Raw genomic sequence first — 24179 nt, 5'->3', positions numbered from 1 at the left:
ACAGGAGCCGCAGGGCTGGGGACTTACATGGAGAACTGAGAATGGCTTGATAACACAACCTCAAAAGGCCATTAATTATGGCAAGCTGCACATGTGTGCAGTTAAGTGGGGTCTTAGAGTTAAGGCCTGTCCTGTCTGGGCCGTGGCCTGTCAGCTCCTTCTCTAGCTCAAACCCAAGAATCAGTGAAAGGAAATGAGAACCAAACAACAGAGAAAATAACTAGTGAGGAGAACTAAGTCCTGTTACAGATTGGTTTTACTTCAATCTGTGGAGCAACCTGTTACCTTTCTCCTTTCTCCCCTGGACTCCGTTACCATTTTCTGAGCAGTGCTCTAGAGCCTGGAGCACACACGAATGTTCTCTCACTCAGCACTACTACCATGGTAGTGATTCTGAGAAGTGTGAAACAGCAAGGTTATGAACTGGGTCTTTGAAGTCAAGTCTTCCCTGCCCACCCTGGTTCCCCTCAAGTTCTCACAACGCACATAGCAGAGCTATAATCTGCAACCAGGTGGCATGACATGAAGCCCAGTGTTTGTGCCACCTCTCAAAGAGTTGATGACTCTCAGTGCTGTGTGAAAGGGAGGTGCACAGAAGCTACTGGACTGGCCTAACCAGCGCCCCCTCAGGGTACCACACTCCCTGCACTCTGTCTGCATGAGCATATGAAGAGGGAGCATCTGGAGATAATAAAGACAAATCCAGACTTCCACTTCTTGTCAGGAAGGACTAACAGGGACCAGATTTACCCCCCCACTGTAAACAAAAAACTGGACAAAGTTGATGAAACTACTGTTTTCAGACAATACATGCAGAACTGTGGTTCCTGGGAGAAAGAAGACAAATAAGATGAGTCCCACTATCACCCTGGGTTTCTACCTAGAGGCACATTCTGGACCAAGAAGGAGGGTGAAGGATTCCAAACAGAGCATGTCTCAAAAGGTCAAGGAGGCAGAGTTAAGGGACCAGGGATGCTGAGGTGGTTGGGAGCTGGGGGACAGAGGCCTGGAGATAAGAGAGCTCTGGAAGAGCTAATATGGCAATAGGGGAGATAAACCGAAAACATGAAAATACCCCGTTAAACCAAAGAAGACAGAGGGGTGCCTGCCTGGCTCAGTCAGAAGAGTGTGCAACTCTTGATCTCAGGGCTGTGATTTCAAGCCCCATGTTGGGTGTAGAGATTACTTAAAAAAAAAAAAAAAAAAATCTTTAGGGACGCATGGGTGGCTCAGTCGGTTGAGCGGCTGCCTTCGGCTCAGGTCATGAACCCAGGGTCCTGGGATCGAGTTCCGCATCGGGCTCCCTGCTCAGCGGGGAGCCTGCTTCTCCCTCTGCCTGCTGTACCCCCTGCTTATGCTGACAAAATCTTAAAAAAAAAAAAAATCTTTAAACCAAAGGAGGCAGAAAAGAAGAAAGAAAAAGCAAATGCAACAGAGAACAATAAACAAGGTGGCAGACTTAAATCTACTATATAAGTAATTACATTAAGTGTAACTGGTCTAAACATTTCAATTAAAAGGAGATTATCAGACTGAGTAAAATAAGCAAGACCCAACTATATGCTGGCTACAAAAACCAGTTTTAAATATAAAGACACAGATATATTAAAGGTCAAAGGATGGAAAAGGATGTATACCAGGCAATACCATGAAAGTTGGAGTGACTATTAATATCAAAACAGATTTCAGAGCAGAGTATTACTAGGGACAAAGAGGGACATTTCATAACAATAAAAGACTTGCTCCATTGAGGAGTAATAATCTGAAATGTGTAAGTTCAAATTATAGGAAACAAAAACTAACATAATTGAAAGGTGAAATAAATACACAGTTAGAGACTTCCTCACTGTCCTCTCAGTTAGTGAAAGAACAAGTAGAGAGGGAAAACCAGTATGTTCATGGAAGATTTCAATAATCAATAATACTCGGTTGCCTGGGTGGCTCAGTCAGTTAAGCATCTGCCTTCGGCTCAGGTCATGATCCCAGGGTCCTGGGACATAGTCCCACATCGGGCTCCCTGCTCAGCGGGGAGTCTGCTTCTCCCTCTGACCCTCCCCCATCTTGTGCTCTCTCTCTGAAATAAATGAAATCTTTAAAAAAAAAAAACTCAACCAACTTGACCAAACTGACATTTATAGAATGTTGCACCCACAACAATAGAACACACACATTTTCCACTTGTAAATGGACATGTGGGGCATGCACCCAAATAGATAAGGTAGGCCCTAAAACAAGCATAAATTGTTTTAAAAGGATTAAAATCAGAAAGGATATGTACTCTGATCACAACTGAATTAAATTAGAAATTAAAAATGGAAAAATTTCTGGATGGCTCAGTCAGGCTTCGGCTCAGGTTGTGATCAGAGGTCCTGGGACTGGGCCTCGCGGCCTGCTCCCCGACCCTCCCCTCTGCTTGTCCCTGCTTTCTCAAATAGATAATGAAATCTAAAAAAAAGAAAGAAAAAGGAAGGGAGGGAGGGAGGAAGATCGATTTCTGGGAAAAATCCCTAATAGTTGAAAATTAAACAATACACTAGTGACTAATCAATTCACAGGTCAAAGAAAAAACAGTAAGAACTGAATGAAAATAAAAACATATCAGAATGTGTGGAATGCAGCTGAAAGAGTGCTTCAGGGAGATTTATAACTTTAAATGCTTATTTTAGAAAAACAGGGTCTAGAACTAAAAAGACTAGCTAGAAAAAGAGCAGGGGTGTCTGGGTGGCTCAGTCGATTAAGTGTCGAACTCTTAATTTCAGTTCAGGTCATGATCTTGGGGTCATGGGATCGAGCCCTGAGTCTAGTCCAGGCTCTGCGCTCAGTGGAGAGTCGGCCTGAGATTCTCTCTCTCTCCTTCTGCCCCTCCCCCTGCGTGTGCACCCACTCTTTCTCTTCTCTCTAAAATACATAATCTTAAAAAAAAGATCAGCTAGGAAAAGGAGCAAATTAAACCAAAAATGAAGTTAGGAAAAAAATAACAAAAAGCAGAAATCAATGAAACAAAGAAAAAAATCAAACCAAAAACTGGGTTTTGAAGAAACCAACACACCTGATAAATTCCTAGTCAGATTAAGGAAAAAGGAGAAAAGACACAAATTACTCTTAATCAGGAATGAAAGAACATCTCAACAGATCCTATAAACATTAAAAGAGTAAGGAAATAACAATGATTTTATATCAACACCTTTGACAATAAAATGATTAAGTTATCAGAAAGACAATTATAAAAATAGACACAAGAATTAGAAAATTTTCATTATCTGGAAATAAACTGAATTCATAATTAAATAATTTCCTAAGAAAATTCCAGGCCCACGTGGCATCACTAGGGAATCAAAGATTTAATTAAGGAATAATCCTACACAAATTCCTTAAGAAAACAGGAGGGGACACTTCCCAGTTCATTTTAGAAGGCCATCATTACCCTGATACCAAAACAAGACAAAACATTATGGAAACTCCAGACAAATACTCCTCATGAACACAAAAAGTTTAATTAAAAATCTTAAGAAAAAAGGAAACCCCAAGTTTCCTAGGGATGCAAAGGTTGGTTTACACTGAAAATTCAAATTACATCACCATAGTCACAGAATTAGGAGAAATAGCAAATAATCATCTCAACAGATGCAGGAAGAGCATCTGACAAAATTCAACACCCATTCATGACAAAAACTCAACAAACAGGAAGAAAGGAGAACTTCTTCAACCTGATCTATGAAAACCCTCCAGGTGATGCCTGGAACAAAGCAGTGATGCCCACTCTTTCCATTCAACATTGTCCTGAAGATCCTGGTGGGTGCAAGGAGGCTGAGAAAAGAAAAAGGCATAAAGACTTGAAAGGAAGTAAACTGTCTTTATTCAGAGATGAAATGACTGTGTACGTGGAAAATCCTAAATAGTAAACAAAAAAGCTACTAGAATTGTAAGTGAATTCAGTGGGGTCATAGGACAGAAGGTCATGTAATCAATTTTATTTCTAGAGACCAGCAATAAACAACTGGAAAACACCCTTAGGAAAACAATATCCTTTACAATAAATTAAAAAATGTGCAAGCTTTGTTAACTGAAAACTAAAAAACAATGCTGAAATTGAAAAAGACACAAATAAATGAAAATTATAACCTATTCATGGGTTGGAAAGTCCAATTATTATTCAGATGATAACTCTCCCCAAGCTGATTTACAGGTTCAATGCCACCCCACTCAAAATCCCAGTCTTTTATTTCTAGAAGCTGACAAACTGATCCTAGTGCTTATGTGGAAATGTAAATGACAGAATAGCCAAACTGTTTTTTAAAAAGAACAATAAAGTTAGAGGACTCCATGACCTGATTTTCAGATTGTAAAGCTATAGTAATTAAGACTATGGTGTTAGCATGAGGATACACATATAGATCAATGGAGCAGGTATGGAATTGAGGAGACCATCCATACAATTGATTTTTGATAAAGAAGCCAAAGTAATTCATTCAGTAAAGGTTTGCAAGCTGCTCAAGGTGACAGATCTAGTGTGCGGTGTAGCCAGACCGTAAATCTCGGCAGGTGGGCTCCTGAGTGTTTCCCTCACTTTGATTACACTCAGTGTAGACGATGTGCCAGAGGGGCTCAGGTATGGTCCGGCTGGCCCTGTGCCAGGGACCCTGTGCAATGTTAGGTCTGGGCAGGACTCCCGTTTCACAGAGGAGACAGCATGGCTGGGCTCACCCGGGGACTCCATGGCTAACTAGCAATCTCGCCTGTAACAAAAGTGACATAAAACAACAACCGAAAATTCAGAGAGTGTTCTGGAAACCTGGTAAGGCACACACCAGAGTTTTACTCTGGGATGCAAAAAGGGAAAAGCTGAAAATAATGAATTTCTTTCAAAAATCTGACTGAGGGGGCAGCGTGGTGGCTCAGGTCATCATCTCCAGGTCCTGGGATCAAGCCCTGCAGCAGGGACTCTCCTTGTCCCTCTCCCTCTACTCGTGCGCTCTCTCAAAACCCCCCCCCCAAAACCTAAGTCCCTGAAGGCTGAAAACAAACCAAAAAAAGGGGTGAGAGGACCCCATGCCCCTCACTTCAGAACCTAGCTGATTTTCAGTGATGATTCTAAAGGAACAAGAGAAGACAGACTTGGCAAGGGACTCCATGTCTAGCGTGGAGAAGGTCTGTCTTCTCAGCACTGTAGTAGCCGGCTGGAGGAGGGGACCCCAGTTTGAAGTTCCTGAGCCCTAAGGGCAGTAGGGGGCCCTGCTCCTTTGAGCCAAGTTAGGAGTGTAAGCTCTGGTGTCAGGCCATTTGGGTTTCAATCTGAAATGTCACGCTATGCCTCAGTTTCCTCATGAGTAAAACGGGGATCATACTGTATCCCTGACACAACATGGGCTGTTTTGAGGACCAAAGCACTTAGAGCAATGCCTAGAACTTGGTAAGTGCTTAGGAAACATTTGCTTGTTATGTGTCACTATATATGTTTTTGATGTAGTTATGACACCAAATCGTAGCTTCTTGTTCCATATTTATTTTGGAGACAGCATGGCATCGTAGTCAAGTCTGGGGCATTCCAATCAGATGGGCCTGGGTTAGATTCCTGGCTCTGTTTCCTCCACGGTGCCTCCATCTCTCTCTGAATCTCAAGTTTCGTGATTGTTACAAGAATCCTTGTCTGTTGGGGGGGCTCATGTAACTCTCCTCACAAGGCTGAGGCAAGGGTAAGAGACGCCAGATGTCAGCAAAGTGCTCGTCACAGTGCTGGCCACACAGGCCACCAGCAAATGGGAGTTCACATCATTCTGACTATTCCTCACTCCTGGTATGGGGAATGGTAAAGAACCTAGCTCTTTACTGTCTCAGGATATGACAACTTGAGAAAAGGTTTACACCACTTAGGAGCAGACTCCAACAGGGGAACATCAGTGTGATGGCTGGGCCTGGCAGGTGACTATGCAGCAGCTCAAACTAAACAATCCACCCGGGATCTTAGCTCAAGTGGCCTCTTCATACAATTTTTTTGAACACAAAGCTCCTATCCGGGACCCATTTTCTTTTCTTTGTCTTTTTCACCTCCTTGCTGCATGATGCCCAGCTGCCATGGGGCCGGCCACCTGAGGTGCGCGCTGTGGCCTGGCTTCAGTAGTGGCTGCTCAGCGCCAGCTGCCTCCCTCCACGCGCTGGGCAGAAAGGCCCCAACAAGGAGGGGGCCATTCCTCCAGCGCTCCTACAAAGAACAGAAGGCAGGCTGGGAATCTGCACTAGAAGGTGGGGACTCAAACCTGAGGGCCAGACTGTGGTAAATCATGAAGCAGTCAGGGCTCCAGGTTCCGGTTACTGAGGGCTAATGACCTCGAAACTGCCCCCCAAAACTGGAAAAAGCAACCTTCCCAGTCACCTGCAGCCATGTGTAGCTGACAAGCAAGGGGAAGGAACACTGCCTGAGCTGGCTGTGTTTGGCGGTGCTTTTCACATTCACCAAGTCATGGCAGTCTCCCCGTACCCTGGGACAGAGCTGATACTCCACCTTCCCACTTTTTGCTCTACTTGAAAGGAGAGTGGTATTAGAATACAGGTCTATTCGGAGTGCCTGGGTGGTGCAGTCAGTTAAGCGTCCAACTCTTGGTTTTGGCTCAGGTGGTGATCTCAGGGTCGCTCTCCTTCCCTCTCCCTCTACCCTTCCTCCCACCCCCACCAACCCCCGCACTATCTCAAATAAGATCTTTTTTTTAATAAATAAATCTTAAAAAAAAAAACAAAACAGGTCTGCTCAAAACTGTTTACTCTACAACTCTATTTCTAAAGAAAATAAAAACTGGTAGATACTGCCATCTTGCTCTCTTCATCTGACGTGTGAACCACTTTGAGAATCTAACTGAAGTACACTTTCAAAGATATACAGAACACAGTATTTTCATACACATTTGGTGGATGTCAAGGACCTTATGAAGTTCATAGATCTTATGGGGTTCAACATATCATGTAAGTCCCCTGTAAACCCTCAACAGCCTGAGTCTCTCTCTAGAACCTTAGGAAACCAATGAACAGAACAGTAATCTTAGGAGCCTGACAGGGAAGTATGAGTCAGATGTTGGCAAACTACAGTCCAACGTGCCAAATCCAGCCTCTACCTATTCTTGTAAATAAAGTTTTATTGGAACACAGCCACGCTCATTCCTTTACTTATTGTCTACGGCTACTTCTGTGCCAATGGCAGAGTTTGATGTTGCAACAGAGACCATATGGCCCACAAAGCCTAAAATATTTACTATCCATCCCTTCAGAGAAAAAGTTTGCCAACTTCTGACCCAAACAATGAATGAAAGACCACACTATTTCAAAGGGAGGCTTGTAGTATAGAAAATGGACAAATACCCTGCCAGGAAAGCCATCATCTTGAACTTTTTAAGATTAGGGGAAGCAAAGAAAGAACATCTGCCAACTGAAATTACTGGTGAAATCACAAGCTGCTGAGGCACTGACAATTAGCAATGCTTATTCAACAAGCACCTAATATGCAGGATAACAAAATCTCTTCTTAGGGAAGATAAGTAAAGGATAATGATTAAATGCTACTGTCAATTGTCGGAACATAAGAATTAGTCAAAAAAGCCTGTCATCAAACACTGGTGGAAAAGGAGTTCAGGGACGGCCTGCGTAACAAGAGAAGAGTGTGGGAGGCAGGGCTTACCGGAAAACCCCTGAAGGAAAGGAGGGAAGCTAGAGTGACACGAGCAAGTGGTTCTGCAAGAGGGACACTTCACAGGTGACACACTGGGACAAGAGACACTACAATTCAAGGACTGGATTTGATAAAGGGAGAAGCTGAGAGTTTCAAAATAATCCATCCCTTTGGCCACGTCAGACTCACGTTATCCAGGTCCTTCCGCAGCGCAATCTTGCTGGTCACCAGCTCATGGGCTAAGTCATCATTTTCCTGTTCCAACCTCATGTTGGCTTCTTGTAGACGCCGGTTCTCCCGCTGAAGGGTAGAAAGAAACCAGTTACAGACATGAAAAAATCAGATGGCGATGACAATTTCTCAGGGTTAACCCTCAAAACTCATTTCTGAGTCCTATGGAAATCATGGGAGGAGTGGCTGGTCCTAAAATGCGAGCAAGCAACAATTTCTTCTTTTCTATCTCTGATGAGAAATACTTAACTGGTCCCAGTGACCTTGTCAAGCAGCTACTTCTGATTAACCGTGACAAAAGGCCACTGAAGTGTGACAATCTAGGCAGCTGGTTTAAAGCACAACAGATCTTATGTTCTCTTTGCAAATTCAAACTGAAACTTGAACCTAGAAACAGTGGATCTGAATTTAAATTTAAAAGAACTCAGCAAAGCCAGTTACAGGCATGATTATAGGAAATGAAAGCGCTTCCCATCGACCCAGGCCATAAGCAAACGAACCTCAAATCGCTCGATAGGGTCTTCTTGTTGGGCCTGCTGTTCCCTCATGGTGTGATACTCTTTCTCATATTTTTTCAACTTCTTCTGACTAATCTGTAGGACAAATCACAGCACAAATTAAAAAGCATCAGCAAGTGGTAGCCGTCTTGGGGCCTGTGCTGGCCTGGGCATCTTCAGCCACCATGGACGTGATGGAGCCCCTCCAGCCTGAGCTCTGAGTCCTGCTGTCTCTAATCATTCCCCCGCTTCCTCCACCATTTTATTTTGCACACACCAGCGCTGCTGCAAGATGCTTTCAGTCTGTGACCTCAGGATACCTCGACAAGATATGGTATTATCATCCTCATTTTATAGGCAACTTACTGGAGGCTTAAGGAGGTTATGTAATTTGACCAAGCTCACTCAGTTACGGACCGGCAGACCTGGGAGTGGAGCCCAGGCAGCTAAACTCCATGCAAAGTCCAAGCTGTACTCACCACACTACCCTACACTGACCACTTTCCCTCTCTACTAGCTCCTTCTGTGCTATCAAATAGACACAATTCTCTCTGCCCTTAAAAACACCATTCTACTGACCGTTCTACTTAGCTGCTCTTCTGCCCCATCCAACTACTGTCCTCTTGCTCTCAAGCTGCTTCTTGTCAGCCATGGCAAACCACAGGTGTATCCATTTCACTTCCGGTGCTTCATGGCCTCTTTAACCTCTCTAAATCAAGCTTCTGCTCCGACTACTCTACAGAAAGTACTCTCTTGAAAGTCACTACAAGTTTCTTTTTCACTCCATCCAGTGGGTCCGAACTCTCCCCAGCTAGACTTCAAAATTCCTGCCTTTCATTAACATGACCAAAGGACTCTTCTCCCCTCCAGGAAATCATCTCCCTTTATTCTCTCGTCTCTCCTTCTACCGAAATGCCGAAATGCCGCGCCTGCAGGCTAGCCTCTTTTTTCCTTCCATCTAAACATAACCAAAGGCATCCCTTCAAGATGCAACTCTTACTCTTTTGATTCCTTCCTCTAAACCACTAACCCATTCCCTTTGGTATTTTTTAAATTACACTTTTAAATACTTTGAAATATAAGAAATAGAGAAGTGCTAAAATCAGTATGTGCAACATAACGACCGATTATAAAGCCAACACTCATTCCCTCCCAAGACTTTAACATAATCAGCAGGGCACAGCTGGCTCACAAATCTGACTTCCAGCCCCCCAGCTCTGGGTAATTAGGAATCTCAGAGCTGTGCCAGTCTGACTTCCTTATTTTATAGGCCAAGAAATGGAGACCTCGAAAGGGGATGGGACAGCCAGCCCCAAGTGTGCAGCATCTCCAGTCTCTTGTTCCAGGATTCCCTTTCCATCTCACTGGAGCTGCCTGTTTCTTCCCACTGACTCTCTGGACACTGCCCTTGTCAGATGTTTACAGGTCTGCCTCAATCAGAGCTTATTCCTGGAGTCTGACTACTGCCTGTGGGCAGGCAGCCAGGAACATAACCCTATGCCCTGGCTGCCGTCTTTAGAGAGATGCCCATAAACACTTGGGGTGAGGCCACAAGCTGGACAGTGACATCCCTAAAGCCAGATCTTCTGCAGTTGAAGGACAATGCTGGGGTAAATGTTTGTGTACATAAGTGATTCACAAAGAAAGCACCTAAGTAAAACAGTGGTGTGATCAGTAAATTTATAAACAATCCTAACAGATCAATAGTAGAGGAACAGACAATAAATGAGGCCTGTGGGCAGCAAACACTCCCCCCCAGCGTTCTCTGCGCCCAGTCTGGATAACTGACAAGGGAGCACAGTGGTTAGGAGGCCCCCCTAGTGCCTGATTTAAAAAAAAAAAAAAAGAGTTGACACCAAATCCTACAAAACATTCTCATAAGTCTGCAAGATTCTTTAACTTCTCATTCTCATGCTGGAGTAAGGAAGAGCTAACATTTTTTTCCCCATAAACATACACTACAAAAAGCTCATTACAAAATAATTTCTTCTACATTTCCTTATCCCTTAAGATAAATGCCTTATTCTCCGAGCCAAAGGGTTGACTCTGCCTCAGCATTTTAACAGCATTATTATACACATTATTATACCTGAGAGATGCCAGACCCTTTACGCATGCTATCTCATTTTGGTTCTGACATTTTCATGATGAGATACAGGCACTTCTTCATGTACTTCCCACATTTTCCAAATTTTCTCCCTTGAGTACGATTTATTTTTATAATTAATTGAACAAAATAGGGGCGCCTGGGTGGCTCAGTTGGTTAAAGCGGCTGCCTTCAGTTGCTCAGTAGGGAGTCTGCTTCTCCCTCTCCCTCTGCCCCTCCCCCTGCTCATGTTCTCTCTTTTGCTTGTTTTCTCTCTCTCAATTAAAAAAATCTTTTAAAGAAGAAACAAAATAAATGCTTGTTTAAAAATAATTCTCATAATTATTCTAGACTTCTCTAAGACAGAGCTCTTCTTGCTCACTTCTCTCAATAGCACAGGTCCCCACCTGTGCTTCTGAGTCAGTCCTCAGGGGTCACCCCTTAGGACTAATACAAACAGACCTCCACCACCTTCCTCACTGGTCCAGAGTTCTGACTTCACCAGCTCTGGCTTGCTTTCCCATTTCTCCTCCTCATTTGTTCCTGGTCTCCCCCTCTCTTTACCCCCTTACCCCTTACCCCTCACCCCACCCCCACCACAGACAACAGATAAATAAAACCAACACAGCTTATAATGGGTTCACACCTGATCCTCACTTTTGGAGCATGGGCGGCTGTATACCAGAGCCAACTAGTCCAGGCTTCCTCTGAGGAATGGACCCCATGAAAAGGCAGATGCCTGATACCCAAATAGGGAACCAACAGGTACCAGCTGCAGAAGCCACAATTCCAGCCTCCTTATTAGGCTGCACCCCGGAGAAACCAGCACCTCTCAGCCTGTCTGTCCCATTATCAGTGCCTTCCCCAGGTCAGAACTCTCATTCATCATCGGCCCCTGCCCATGCACAAAGAGAGTGCCCACAAATGCTTGTTAAATTAATGAGAAAGGACCCCCTCTTCTCTGCATCAACCTATCTTCTGAACAGAAATGGCAACCACAGTGAACATACAGTGCAAGCCTGGTCCCCTGCCTGGACAACCCCACACTTGCTTCACTCCTATTCACCTTACAGATCTGAGCTCTAACGTCAGTTTAGTGTACCCTTCCCTGGCAACTTCTTCCCTCTATCAGGCCAGGTCTTCATTATATATTCTCATAACATCAAGTCAATTCCTTCAGGGCACCTGTCCAAGTTCACAATTATTTCTTTATGTGCTTACTTGATTGTCTGTCTTCCCACTGGGAAACAGGCCACATCTTGTTTTGCTTACCACATATCTCCAGTACCTAGCTCAATGCCTGGAACATAACTGGGACTCAATAATCAGATGCTGAACAAATCAAAGCCAGTGGCCTTCCTTTTAACCTAATAAGGATGCAGCAGGACATTTATCCAACAGTTGAGCAGTGTTCCTTGTGAGGCATTAGTGATACAAAGATGTATATAGAACACAATATGCAAGCTCCATAAAGGTAGGGACTTTTATTTACTATAAAATTCCTAATGCCTCGTAGACCGCAAGCATGAAAACGCTCAATGAATAGACAAAGTCCCCACTCTTAAAAGTCTAAGGTTCATTTGATCTCTTACTTATCCCAATAACATTTTAATTGAATTCAGGAAGCAGGGCGGCTATGGACTCAGCCCCAGAGTTCTGAAGCATACCCACTATTAGTGGACTCCTATAAGAAAGCTGGTAAAGCCACAGCTTCACACACACAGGTATTACTGCCCTCAAAGCAGCTTAGTTTTGAAATTTGTTCTGCTTAAATGTACTTTCAGGGGAAAAAAACTCTAATATAATTTCCTGGGATGAGACTATGTTTGTAATTTAGGTAAAACCAATTTTATGTCCCACTGCAATTAGTACATTGTTTCTTAACACTGTTAGAGTACTATTTTGAAAGTCTCCTAAAAGCCGTGGTTCCCATAAAAGCACTGTCCCTGTAAAAGAGCACAGAAGCCAGGGCGCCTGGGTGGCTCAGTCAGTTGAGCGTCTGTCTTCGGCTCAGGTCCTGATCCCAGGGTCCTGGGATCGAGCCCCGTGTCGGGCTTCCTGCTTCAGTGGGGAGTCTGCTTCTCCCTCTGCCTCTGCTCCTCCCCCTGCCTTGTGCACCTGCACACTCTTGCACTGTCTCAAATAAATAAAATCTTAAAAGAAAAACAAAAAGAGCACAGAAGCCAACTCTGCCTCAACCCTACACCAGAGTAAAGCATTCTGCACACCATTTCAGAGGACTCATGAGCTCCCAGAGGCCACCCATAGTCCCAAGTTAAGAAACCCTGAATCAGAGAGAAGGTGGAGACTTGGACCATGCCAGTTTGATATTTTGGTAGAAGTATGTATTTAATCCCACCTCTTTCTCCGTCACTTGTCATTTATCTGTCACAGGAATTGGATAATGCTCTCTCTTAAAACATGTGCTACCTGCCCCAGGAGAGCTGGTACCTGATCTGATAAAGTGAGAGTGCCCACTGACATGGGTTGGGGGGAAGTGGGACAGTCTGTCATGGAGAGCTTGGGCTTTGTAGGTGGACAAACCCAGGCCTGAGCTCTGGTTCTGCCACTGACTCATTCCGTCACTGAGGGTGAGCTGCCTTACCTCAGCCTCAGGTTCTTCGTCTAAGAAAATTCCAACAGTCCTATGAGGACTACTGTTAGGAGGATCACATGATATAAAACATATCAAGAGCTCAGAAGAGAGCCTAGTACATGAGGTCTTTTTAATTAAAAGGGTAGTTATTATGTGTTATTATTAACATCTACATTCTTGTCCTGACTCAGAGACAGAGTTGCCTTCTGAACATGTGCTGCAAGTAATGAGCCATTTAAATAAGTCTATTTAACACAGGAGAGCAGGAAATAGGCTGTGGATAGGAAATGGGAGCTGATTTCCAAGCCTGGCTTAAGAACCTGTTGCAAGTGGGAATCCCCACTGGGCTAGAGTCACAGGTAGTCCAGGAAAGGCGGGAGGTTGAATGTTATTAGTAGCTCTACATGGCAGGGGTGAAGTATACTGTGCAGGTGAGTGGGTGGGTATGAAGATGTCTGGTACACTGAGGAAATCTTGAACCCAAAGTCCTCACTGCTAAATAAAGAAATCTGACACAAATCCATCTTCCTTTTCTAGAATGCTTATGGCAGGGACTTCACTTTTTAGTTACTGATCTAAAAACCTGAGAGTTACATTGGACTTTCAAGATAACAAGATACCTCTACACCTACTATTTTATTTAATCCCCCAAACAACTGAGATCACCTCATTTTATTGATGGGGAATTGAGACCTAGATAGGTAAAGTGACATGTCGAAAGCCAAGGACCCAGTCCATTAGGTGGCAAGAGCAGCACAAGAACACAAATCTGGGATAATTGTTTCTCATCCATCCCTGTAGTATTTTCAACACTGAGCACAGTTCTTGGCACGTAAGAAAATCTACAAATGTTTGTTGCTGTGAATGGACTTAAGGAAAGTAGATGTCTGGGCAGAGGAGGTCAAACACGGTAGGCCAAATGAGCATGGATGATGATGATAATAATGGTCATCAATAGAACATCGGCTATTTTAAAGGCATCATCTGACTTCTCTCTCTACAACCCTGCCTTGTTAACCTACCTTGGGTCATGAGCAGAGGCAGAGCCAGGATGAGAGCCAAGGTCTGTGGGACTCCAAGGCCTGCACTCATAACCACTTGAAACAAATCAACATCCTATTTAATTTCTGAGCCCTTTTATTTAATTTGTACAAAGAGTTCAGGCTCAAACTCCCTCAAAGATCACTAAATAGAATTAGGCATTCTGGTTCTACCATCTGAGTATTTTTCGAAAATGCAAGTAGCAAATTAGTAGCAGAGAACCCAAACACAGATAAGAACCAAGAGAGACCAGCTTATTAAAATAAAATAAGAAGGTAGTGGGCACTGCTACCCTTGTGACAAGCAGCAAAATTTACAGTTCACTGCAGAGAAAATGAGCTCTCACTCCGAAGTTTCCTCATGAAATTCAATCTAAAAGGTAGAAAATAAGCACAGAGGTAAAACTAGAGCCTGGTCTAGTCATAAGGAAAACTGAACTTAGCTAAACTTAGCTACAACTGAGCTAAACTGACAGAGACTGAGCTTACCTGCCATTACAAGACAAACATCACCAAAAATACAAGGAGCCCCTGTCCCATTGATTCAATCCCTCCTTTCTAGGATGGCACACTGATGGTAAGCACTGACTTTAGGAGTCTGAAATTCCTGGGATCTAACCCTAGCTCCATCACTTCCTAACTTTACACCTTTTGAGAGTTTTCTTCAATTCTCTAAGCTTCAGTATACGCATCTGTAAAATGACCTCATATGATCACTGTAAGGATTGAGTCACTATGTGCAGACACTAAGCAAGATTCTGTGAACACATTAAGAAGCAACACTGCAATCACAGAACTTAAAATCCTAACATACACTAATATACAAATGATCTGAGCAGAGAATGAAGTTCAAACTAATACTACTTTTAGCTCCTGAATAAAAATATCCCCCATAGGCAAATATTCCCAAATGCCAGGGTTTTCTGTTTCTCCAAATAGCAAATGGTTAGGATTACATTAGTTTGGAGAAACTGCTATTTGGTTTCTGTAATATCTTTTTCTATAGGTAGTTTGAAGTCTTGCACATTCACTTTAAGTCTGAAAATAACACATCCCAAAGAAGCAATCAATGGTTCAGAAGATCCATTTCACCTCAGATAGGATTCCAGAGTGAAACGGTCAAGTTTTCACTCAGGTTTGTTCTAAGAAACCCACCGGCCATCTCTGTTATGGCTCCTACTTCTTCTGAACTAGCCTTACATATCTGATTTGCTCTCAAACATCTCAAAAAACCAGCTGCTCTCATATTTCTTGAATCAAAAAAATTTAAGACCTATGAATTAATTTTTTCCCCATTTTCTCCCTTTAAACACAATGCATAGCCCAGTTATGAGTATGAAAGAGTTATGGAGCTCCTAGGACCATTGATGATCTCCTGGAACAATCTATTTAAAGTGAAATTCCTGGGGCGCCTGGCTGGTTCAGTTGGCAGAGCATGGGACTTTTGATCGTGGGGTTGTGGATTTGAGCCCCACATTGGCTGTAGAGATTACTTAAAAAGAAAATCTTTTAAAAAAAAAGTGAAATTCCTTTTAGATCTTCTATCAGAAGTGGAAATGATCTTTCTATCTCAAGACAATGACCCATAAAGGAAGAGCAACTCAATGGACGGCTCAATGAATTCTGATGTATGCTGTTAAATTTGAGATTAAGAGCAGAGGATCTAAGACTCTTTAAAAAGTAAACAAAATATTTCAGTTCCATAATAAAAGTAAGGAGCAAGAGCGAGAAGGGGAGAAGTAAAAGGACTGAAGAGAGAGAAATTAAGAAAGAGGCAAATAAAGATTGACAGAGAAAGATTTATAGAGAAAAGGAAGACACAGGCAGAGATGGGAATACAGACCTTTTTGAGCAACATCCCCATCTGGTGGCCATTTCAGATATTGCCACACCTGACTTAATTCCTACTGCAATTGGGCAGTTAAGAGGCCACACAATGGCGTGGAAGGCTTTGGGAATGTGGAGTCAGAAGGCCTGAGTTCCACAAGGGCCCCCATCGCTGCCCAGCGAGGTCCAGTGGGTAAGTCACTTGACTTCTATAAGCCTCAGCTGCCACACTTGACTTGCCCTGCATACCTCACAGGGTACTGAAGGGAAGAAAGGAGATATCCATAAAAACTACACAAATACCGGAAATTACAACATCAAAACTGTTAAAACACAACAGCAACAAAAGTAGGTAACTGTTTCCTCAACTGGCATGTGAGGCAAAGTATTCCTAATTCCCACCCTAGTCAGGAAGTACAACTGAGAAAACCAAGCCACAATATTTAAGAAATTAAAAAATAATGGAACGGGATTTCATTGAGTTACAAAGCCAATGTTTCCTTTCTAAGTTCTACACCAGAAAGTTCAAAAGCTAGTTTCCAAGCCATTCATAAAGCAAGAATCCCCTTTTCCATGTCTAGAGGGGGCTCCAAACCCACAGATGATCATTTGTCCTTTCCTGCCAACGGAGGCCCTCCCACATGATGCAGTCCACATAATGCAGGGCTCATGACTGAGCCTGCTGATGAGTTTCCTTATTTTTGGGCTAGCAAATTATCACTGTGCCTGAGGTTCTTTGCCAATAATTGGCTCAACTACTGCCTATGTTTCTCTTAATAATTTTTGGCATTAATATACCTACCAGAGTACAAGTAACCATCCCTAACTACACTACATCCCACCTTTTAGCAGAACAATTTCATTCTCATGTCCTGTTCAATATGCAGGCTTTTCACACCGTGAATCAATTTTAAGAAAAATTACTAACTTTCTCACCCGAAACCATATGCAAGTAGGGGGAATCATCCAAAGTGTACCCCAGTCATGCAGAGTTCTCCAGGGTCAGAAGGAATTATGTATCTAAGCACAAAATATGTGTGCTGTGCAGCCTTGTCTACCTTAACTCCTTGAAAGCACAGGCATAAAAAAAAAAAGATATTAGACACCTCCAACCTGGACTATGGAAATAAAGGATCCATATATTATTAAAGTGTTTCAAGCTCCTGAAAACCCAAAAGGTAAAACCTTCAGCTGGAAGCTATTTTAAGCCTTCCCCAAAGCCACATTAACTCTCCAACTCTTCATAAGACAACACTTGGTAGAAACTCAGCAGCATATTCATTTAATTCACTCATTCAACTAATTTTTATATGTCGTCCTGTTCTTATGCTGGGGATCTGGCAATAAATGAGATCAAGTTTTCTCTGCTGCACGCTTAGTTTGGGGAGGGGGCAGGCAGACAGTAATCAAATAAACATATAAGATAATGTTAAGTAACAATAAGTGATAGGAGGAAAGTAAGACAGGATAAAGAGATCAGGGTGTAAAGTGTTGAGGGAGCTACTATGGTAATTAGAGAAGTCCTCTCTGATGGCATGATATCTGAGCTTAAGACTCAATGAGGTGACTGTGACACCACGTGGACACCGAGAAGAACATGATGGGTGGAGAGACCAGCCAGTGAAGAGGCCTGAGGAGTGAACATGCTCAGCATGTTTGAGAACAGCAAGAAGGCCCGGTTGTCTGAAGTGGAAGGTGTAAGGGGGAAAAGGAGGAGGAGGTGAAATCAGAGAGATGGTCAGAGGTCAGACGGCATGGCACCTTGTAGGCCTAGGCAAAAACTCTTGAGTTTCATTCTGAGATAAGAAGCCATTAGAGTTTTAAGTAAGGGACAGATGGGATTAAAAAAGAAAACCATTGGGGCACCTGGGTGACAGTCCGTTGAGCATCTGACTCTTGGTTTCAGCTTAGGTCATGATCTCAGGGTCCTGGGATCAAGCCCAGCACGGTCACTGGGCTCCATGCTCAGTGGGGAGTCTGCTTCTCTCCCTCTGCCTCTCCCCACCGCTCTCTCTCAAGTGAATAAATCTTAAAAAAAAAAAAAAAAAGAAAAAAGAGAAAGAAAACCACTGTGGAAATGGGAAGACATGGAGTCCACTGGAACACTCCAGAAGACAAGTGACAGTGATGGTTACACTAGGGTGTTAGTGAGAAGGGGCAAAAGCAATCAGATTCAGGGTGTACTGTGAAAACAGGGCTGGGATGGAGGACCAAGATGTGGTGTGAGAGAGAAAGAGGTATGGAGAATAAGTAAAGGGTTTTGGCCTGAGCGGCCAAGTTCCAGGAACTTAAAATGGGACACTGAAAAAGGAGATTTTGGAAGGGAAGAAATCAGCAACTAAGAGGCCTCCTCTTGTGTGAACCAGGCTGAAGTGGAAAGAATGACTCAGAGAACCGCAGAGTTCACCTGGTTCTGTGCTCTGTGCACAAACCCACCATCTGAAAATGTTTCTAAAAAGTGTGGATTTGATATCTGCTTGAAAAACCAGGGGGCACCTGCATGGCTCAGTTGGTTAAGCATTGGCTTTTGGCTCAGGTCATGATCCCAGGGTCCTGGGATCAAGTTCCACGCTGGGCTCCCCGCTTGGTGGGGAGCCTGCCTCTCCCTCTCCCACTCCCCCTGCTTGTGCTCTTTCTCAAATAAATAAAATCTTTAAAAAAAAAAAGAAAGAAAAAAGAAAAACCAGAGAGGGAATAACCACAGTAAGAGCCATCATTTCTTGAATGCTTACTAATTACCAGGCATTATAGTAAGCACTGTACACAGTGTAGTTAATTCTCACACATGACAGCACTTAACCACAGTACCTGGCACATGGGAAAATATCATTAAATCTTATCCAGAGTACTTGTGAAGTATGTAACATTTTAAGCTGAACAATAACTTTAATAATTATTTCACTAACTAGAGGCTCTATTTCTTTTTCAAATCCTTGGTTCAATTTACATTAGGATTTCTATTGTTTCTCAAGCTTAATAGGTAGGTAGTTTTAGTACTTCCTTCCCCCTTTCACAAAGAGGGCAGGCATTCCAAGGTCCTAACTTTATGCAGAGATACCAGGTTCAGCTACCTCCTGAGGGCCCATTTTCATATTATATGGCTTCGTGAGCATTAAAACTCTCATACCTACACCTATAGTTCCTACCATATTCCCCTGGGATGTTGTTTTACCACTTCATACACACTAGCTTTGAGCTACTGTGATTTAGGTACCTGGGATTTCTCTTTTTTCTTTCAAGTTCATCCAGATATTTGCTACCTCCAAGTGTTTAAAGAAGGGCAGCCTGAGTTAGCTTAGTCTGACATATAACCAGAACCGGAGGTCCACTATTATTTTACATATGAGGAAACTGTGCCTTAAATGGGTAAAGTAATTCTGAATTCAGATCTCTCTGATTCCAAGTCCATGCTCTGGTTAGCAGATACCGAAGTTTCTCCCACTCACATTACAAAGTGAATACAAGGAGATGCTACCTTTTTTTTACCTTAAAAAATTATACAAGTCATAAATACCATTGAAAGTGATAAAAATGAGTTTCCTTCATTAATTATTAGTTTCATTTGACGGAATTTCTGACCAAAACCACAAGTATGGAAAATTAAACAACATAGTGGAAATCGTGAAACCTGAGTCCTGCCACTGCTTAGCTGTATGACGCTAGGAGCTACAGCCTCTTTTTTTTTCCTGGGTCTTCAAAATGAGAAGAATACCTTCCCTAGAGTCCAAAGGCTGGGATTTGAACAATGAGATTTAATGCATAGGGCATATAATATGTAAGAAAATATCTGGAAAAATATTATACAATACAAACATCATTATTATTAATGTATTGCAAATGTTCATAGTTTGATCAGGAATGATGAGACATGAACTAAACAAAAGAATCTAAATTAATGCAAATATTATTTTACCTTCATGCTGCAAGCTAATTCCATTAGTTTTTTTGCATTTTCTTCTGAGCGGTATCTCTTAGGAAGCTGAACCCTGAAGAACTTCAAGGCACCTTCAAAGTCTGTCAACAGCAAGTCATCCTTAGAAGTCTTGAAGAAAGAAAGAAAACACAACCATGTATAGGAAAAGTTCTTTGCTATGAAGATGCTTCCAAGAAGCATTTTAAAACACCAGCACCTTTACAATCCCCAGAAGATGCTTCTTAGCCAGTGCCTGAGTCACTGTCAAGGCCACGACTACCGCACGGTGGCTGCTTAGAAGGAGATCAAGACCAACATACTTCGAGTGCTGGACTGGGGATGTCACTCAATTTACAAATAAATGTGTACCTTTAATAATCCAAGGGCGACATTAAAAATCACACTTATTCCCTAAAAGAGAAAACACAAAAAGAAGATTTTCAGTGATTGTATCTGGACTAGTCAGCTGTCTGTCCCCAGAATGCCCCACAATTTTAAAGAAAGTATAAAAACTAAGAAATGGAATATCTTGAAAATATCTTGGAAAATAATAATTACAGATCTGCTACTGAAAAACAGCTTAAAATAGACCCAGTCTCCCATTCTTCCGGACTTTTTTAGCCCTAGTCTCACAATCAACAAGAAAGAACACTTTTCCAAAGTATTCTATGCTTCCCAACCAAAGCATCTGACCCATAAAATTGTGATCTTTCAGGAAATAACCGCAGGTGGCCTTTTCCTTTATCTTGTGCTACCCCACTCCAAATATAGCAGCAGTCACTCTGTCTGTGAACCCTCTATCCCAGAACAGAACCTGCTCAGGGCTCCCTCAAATCTGCCTTTCTTCAGCTAACCATTCTGAGAGTGCTAGGGGCAAAGGAAAGATAAGGGGAGGCATGAAGACCTGCTAAATTCTTTAAGTTCCTGGACACTGGTTTCTATAACTAATACTCTCCCCCAAGGGTTTTCTGAGCTAATTAGTTGAAAAGTTCATTTAAGTTACTTAGCATGACCAGGCCGGTGGTAACTACTTAAAACAAATGGTTGTTTATAATGCTGAGAAACTATAAAACTTAAAGGTCTGAGACTAGGAATTGGTTACATAAACTATGATATCCCCAAAGAATGAGATACTTGGCAGCAGGTAAGAATAATAGTGTATTTGGTATCAGTGTTTCTGACAGTGTTTTAAGCTGGGTAGAAGGTACAAATGCTTTAACGGATTTTTGTACGCCTTGAAAATGGCATAATTAAACATGAAGAAGGATGGTATAGATGTGTGTCTATAAGTGTTCAAATATATGAAATGAAAAGAGGTTATCGAACAGCATAGGCAGAATCATTTTAAAATGCATACTTACAGAGCCATAATTACATCATTACATAATATTCCATATGAAAAGAGTTATTCTGTATAGAAGTTAACACATGTACGTAAATAAACACAATAAAAGGCTGAAAGAATATACACCAAAATGTTAAGAGTTACTCTCTAGAGAGTGAGATTAAAGTATTTTGAAATCCTTTTGCTTGTGTTTTCCGGTTTCTATAATAAATACGTATTATTTTTGAAATTATTTTTTTCTTAAACACATACACCCCAAAACTATGCCGCGGCAAAGACTGTTATGTATTCTGATATCTTATTTTTGTTTTAGTAACAGACCCTCCAATTGTTAGCAAATTCCCACCCAGCTTTTAAAAAACTCTCCTTTGTGGCTAGATGTGGTCAGGCCAATAAGAGATAAGTGAAAATTTGGGTAGAACCTCCAGGAAGTCTCTTTTAAAGAGGGGACACATCCTCCCCTGTCCCCTGGCCCTCTAGGGAAGGCAGGTAACTGCCAACGTTCTGGCTTCTTTCACATGAGAGAGAAATGAACCTCTACTTTATTTAGTCATTATTTTGGGTTTCTTCAATAAATGCAGCCAGACCTAACAGTAATACAAATGTGTAAATAGTAGTTTGTTTGATTGTTTTTTTAGCAGAGAACACCTTTAACAAAACTTGATTGTTAGTTTTAGCCCAAGGAAGAGTTACTTAAATCTGGATTTTTGAGCACAAAAATAAAATTAACTAAGAAGAAATTCTATTTTAATGGAGCTGACACAGGAAGATAATGAAAACAAAAGCCAAAAGCCAAAGTGCTGTGGCCTCTGATACATACCTCACATAAAAGCAGGTCAATGATATGGAAGACCATGTAGAGAGGGAATTTTGCAGTGAAAAGTGTAAGAAACCACTGGGAGGCATACATGTGCGCTTCAAGGCTTATATCCAGGAAGTGGTTGTACAGGTCAGGGATGTATTCCTGAAATAGCAAACTAATTAGTTTTGGGCACATACGCAGATGTTCAACCCCCACTTGGAAGGCTCATAAATCTGCCAGGAATAGGCCAAAAAAGTCACATATTTGTGCTTTCCTACAAATCTCCAATGTGCTCAGAACAACACTTATTATCTGACACTTGGCTCCCCTTTCCAGCCCACAAACTAGCTCAGAAGAGGAATCCCCAAGATGGTGACAAATATTTGGAATGATAGTTTTTCTTTCCAAGTTATGAAATGTTTGGAAAAGTTTGTTTCACTTTTATTATGATATTCCTAACCAGTTAGCTTCAGAGCCTTGGCAGATATTTCTTGACTTAGTTTGCTGTGTTAAAGGCCCCTACAAAGTCATCTGATCTTTTGGGTGAAAACCTAGCTCACACCCATCAGGTTCACACCTTATTAATCTTGGCATCGTCATCACATAGTGAGAAATGAAAAACATCAAACCAGTCCTTAACCCTGGATGGCTAAAGCAATCACCACTGCTCCTTAGCACCAGTTCATCAACCTGGTTCTCCCAAGTCCTGCACTCTTAGTGGCAAATGCAAGCTGGTTTCTCTTTTTACCTGCATGAGGCGCTCCAACTGGTAAAATTTGCAATGTAAATCTTCAAAGTTTTGCTTGAAAAGTTCCCTGAGACCATAGTCAAACATGATCTTGACTAGAACACTGAATGCCTGTTCTTCAGGCATCTGTAAAGATAGAGAAAGGGGTGGGGATCACAAAACATACAAGTTTTCTATGTTAAATTCATCCTTCCACTCCTATCTAAAAACTAGGAAATTTCAGTGATATGTAGTAACTCAGGTAGTTGTGTTTTACGACATTTGTTCACTCAACCAAGGGATATTAATGATGCCTATTCTTTGTCAATACTGTTGCTATCCTCGAGAAGCTTCCCATACAATCAATCAGTACACAGTAAGTATGAATTAGGTAGAATTCATATTCACAACTACCTATGAATTAGGTAGAAAGATCAGTGGGGATACAAGAACAAGAAAGCCTCAGTCTGCCTGAGGGAGCCAAGAATAGGCTTTGTAGGACCATATCTGAACTGAGAAGCAATAGGCTGATACATAAGTATAGGTTTCATCTTTCTCAAATCATGACACCTTTATTTTTTTTTTTAAGATTTTATTTATTTATTTGAGAGAGAGAGAATGAGAGATAGAAAGCACGAGAGGGAAGAGGGTCAGAGGGAGAAGCAGACTCCCCGCTGAGCAGGAAGCCCGATGTGGGGACTCGATCCCGGGATTCCAGGATCATGACCTGAGCCGAAGGCAGTCGCTTAACCAACTGAGCCACCCAGGCGCCCCATGACACCTTTATTAAATCATTTTACCTCCTTAGCTATTTTCTTCTTCCTCGTTGTTACAAACACGGCCAGTTACAGCAGAACCTTAAATATTCTAAGGTTTAACAGTAATGTTCAAAGTACTTTGTAATGTTTATGGTAATACTTAAAATACTACAAAACCCTCACTTCATTTCTATTTACAGATGTTACCCATTTATAATAATACCTACATCTTTCACAGCTTTGTGGAAAAAATATTTCCCTGAGAACCTGGCAAAATGTCTAGTTTTCAAAATAGAAAAAAGTACTGGAAATGTTATTTAAGGCTTGGTATGACTGTAGCAAACCTTCAAAATGTCAAGAAGGTGGGCGGGCTTCTGTGGAACAGGGGATGAGGTGGGCTGAACATAGATATCACTGAGAATAAAGCAGAGCTAAAGAACAAATCAGATTAAGTAATAAAGGAGAAAAGCACAGCAAATTATTATTGGACAAGTAAGGGCATTTGGAGTAAAGGACCAGATCTCAGAGGTCTCTATCATGGAAGGCAATTTCATAATTTCTTCCACATGCTGTGGGACACTTGGTCTGCCCCTGAGAAGCATTTCTGATGTCAGGTAGCACAACTGCTTTTCCTCTGAAACAAGCATTTATCTTAACACAACGGCAAGCAGCGCAGAGTTCAAACCAAGACACTGGATTTATC

The 24179-nt window shown here is 42.1% G+C and overlaps 1 protein-coding gene across 13 annotated transcripts in view; it reads right to left on the bottom strand.

Moving 5' to 3' along the window:
* The window catches only part of RABGAP1 (RAB GTPase activating protein 1), a 178634-nt gene that overhangs the window by 29718 nt on the left and 124737 nt on the right, over positions 1-24179 (bottom strand). For all 13 annotated transcript variants that reach the window (XM_088019038.1, XM_088019044.1, XM_088019045.1 and 10 more), the window contains 6 exons: positions 22740-22865; positions 22010-22153; positions 20214-20255; positions 19845-19973; positions 8386-8478; positions 7844-7954 (listed from right to left, as the gene is read on the bottom strand). In XM_088019038.1, coding sequence (XP_087875164.1) covers positions 7844-7954; positions 8386-8478; positions 19845-19973; positions 20214-20255; positions 22010-22153; positions 22740-22865 — 645 coding nt within the window. The remainder of the gene's footprint in view (positions 1-7843; positions 7955-8385; positions 8479-19844; positions 19974-20213; positions 20256-22009; positions 22154-22739; positions 22866-24179) is intronic.

The sequence above is a fragment of the Eumetopias jubatus genome, unplaced genomic scaffold (assembly GCF_037043125.1).
Source record: "Eumetopias jubatus isolate StellerSeaLion01/CBP00866 unplaced genomic scaffold, mEumJub1_p1.0 scaffold_15, whole genome shotgun sequence".
Classification (NCBI taxonomy): Eukaryota; Metazoa; Chordata; class Mammalia; order Carnivora; family Otariidae; genus Eumetopias; species Eumetopias jubatus.
This window is presented reverse-complemented; position numbering and strand designations above follow the sequence as displayed.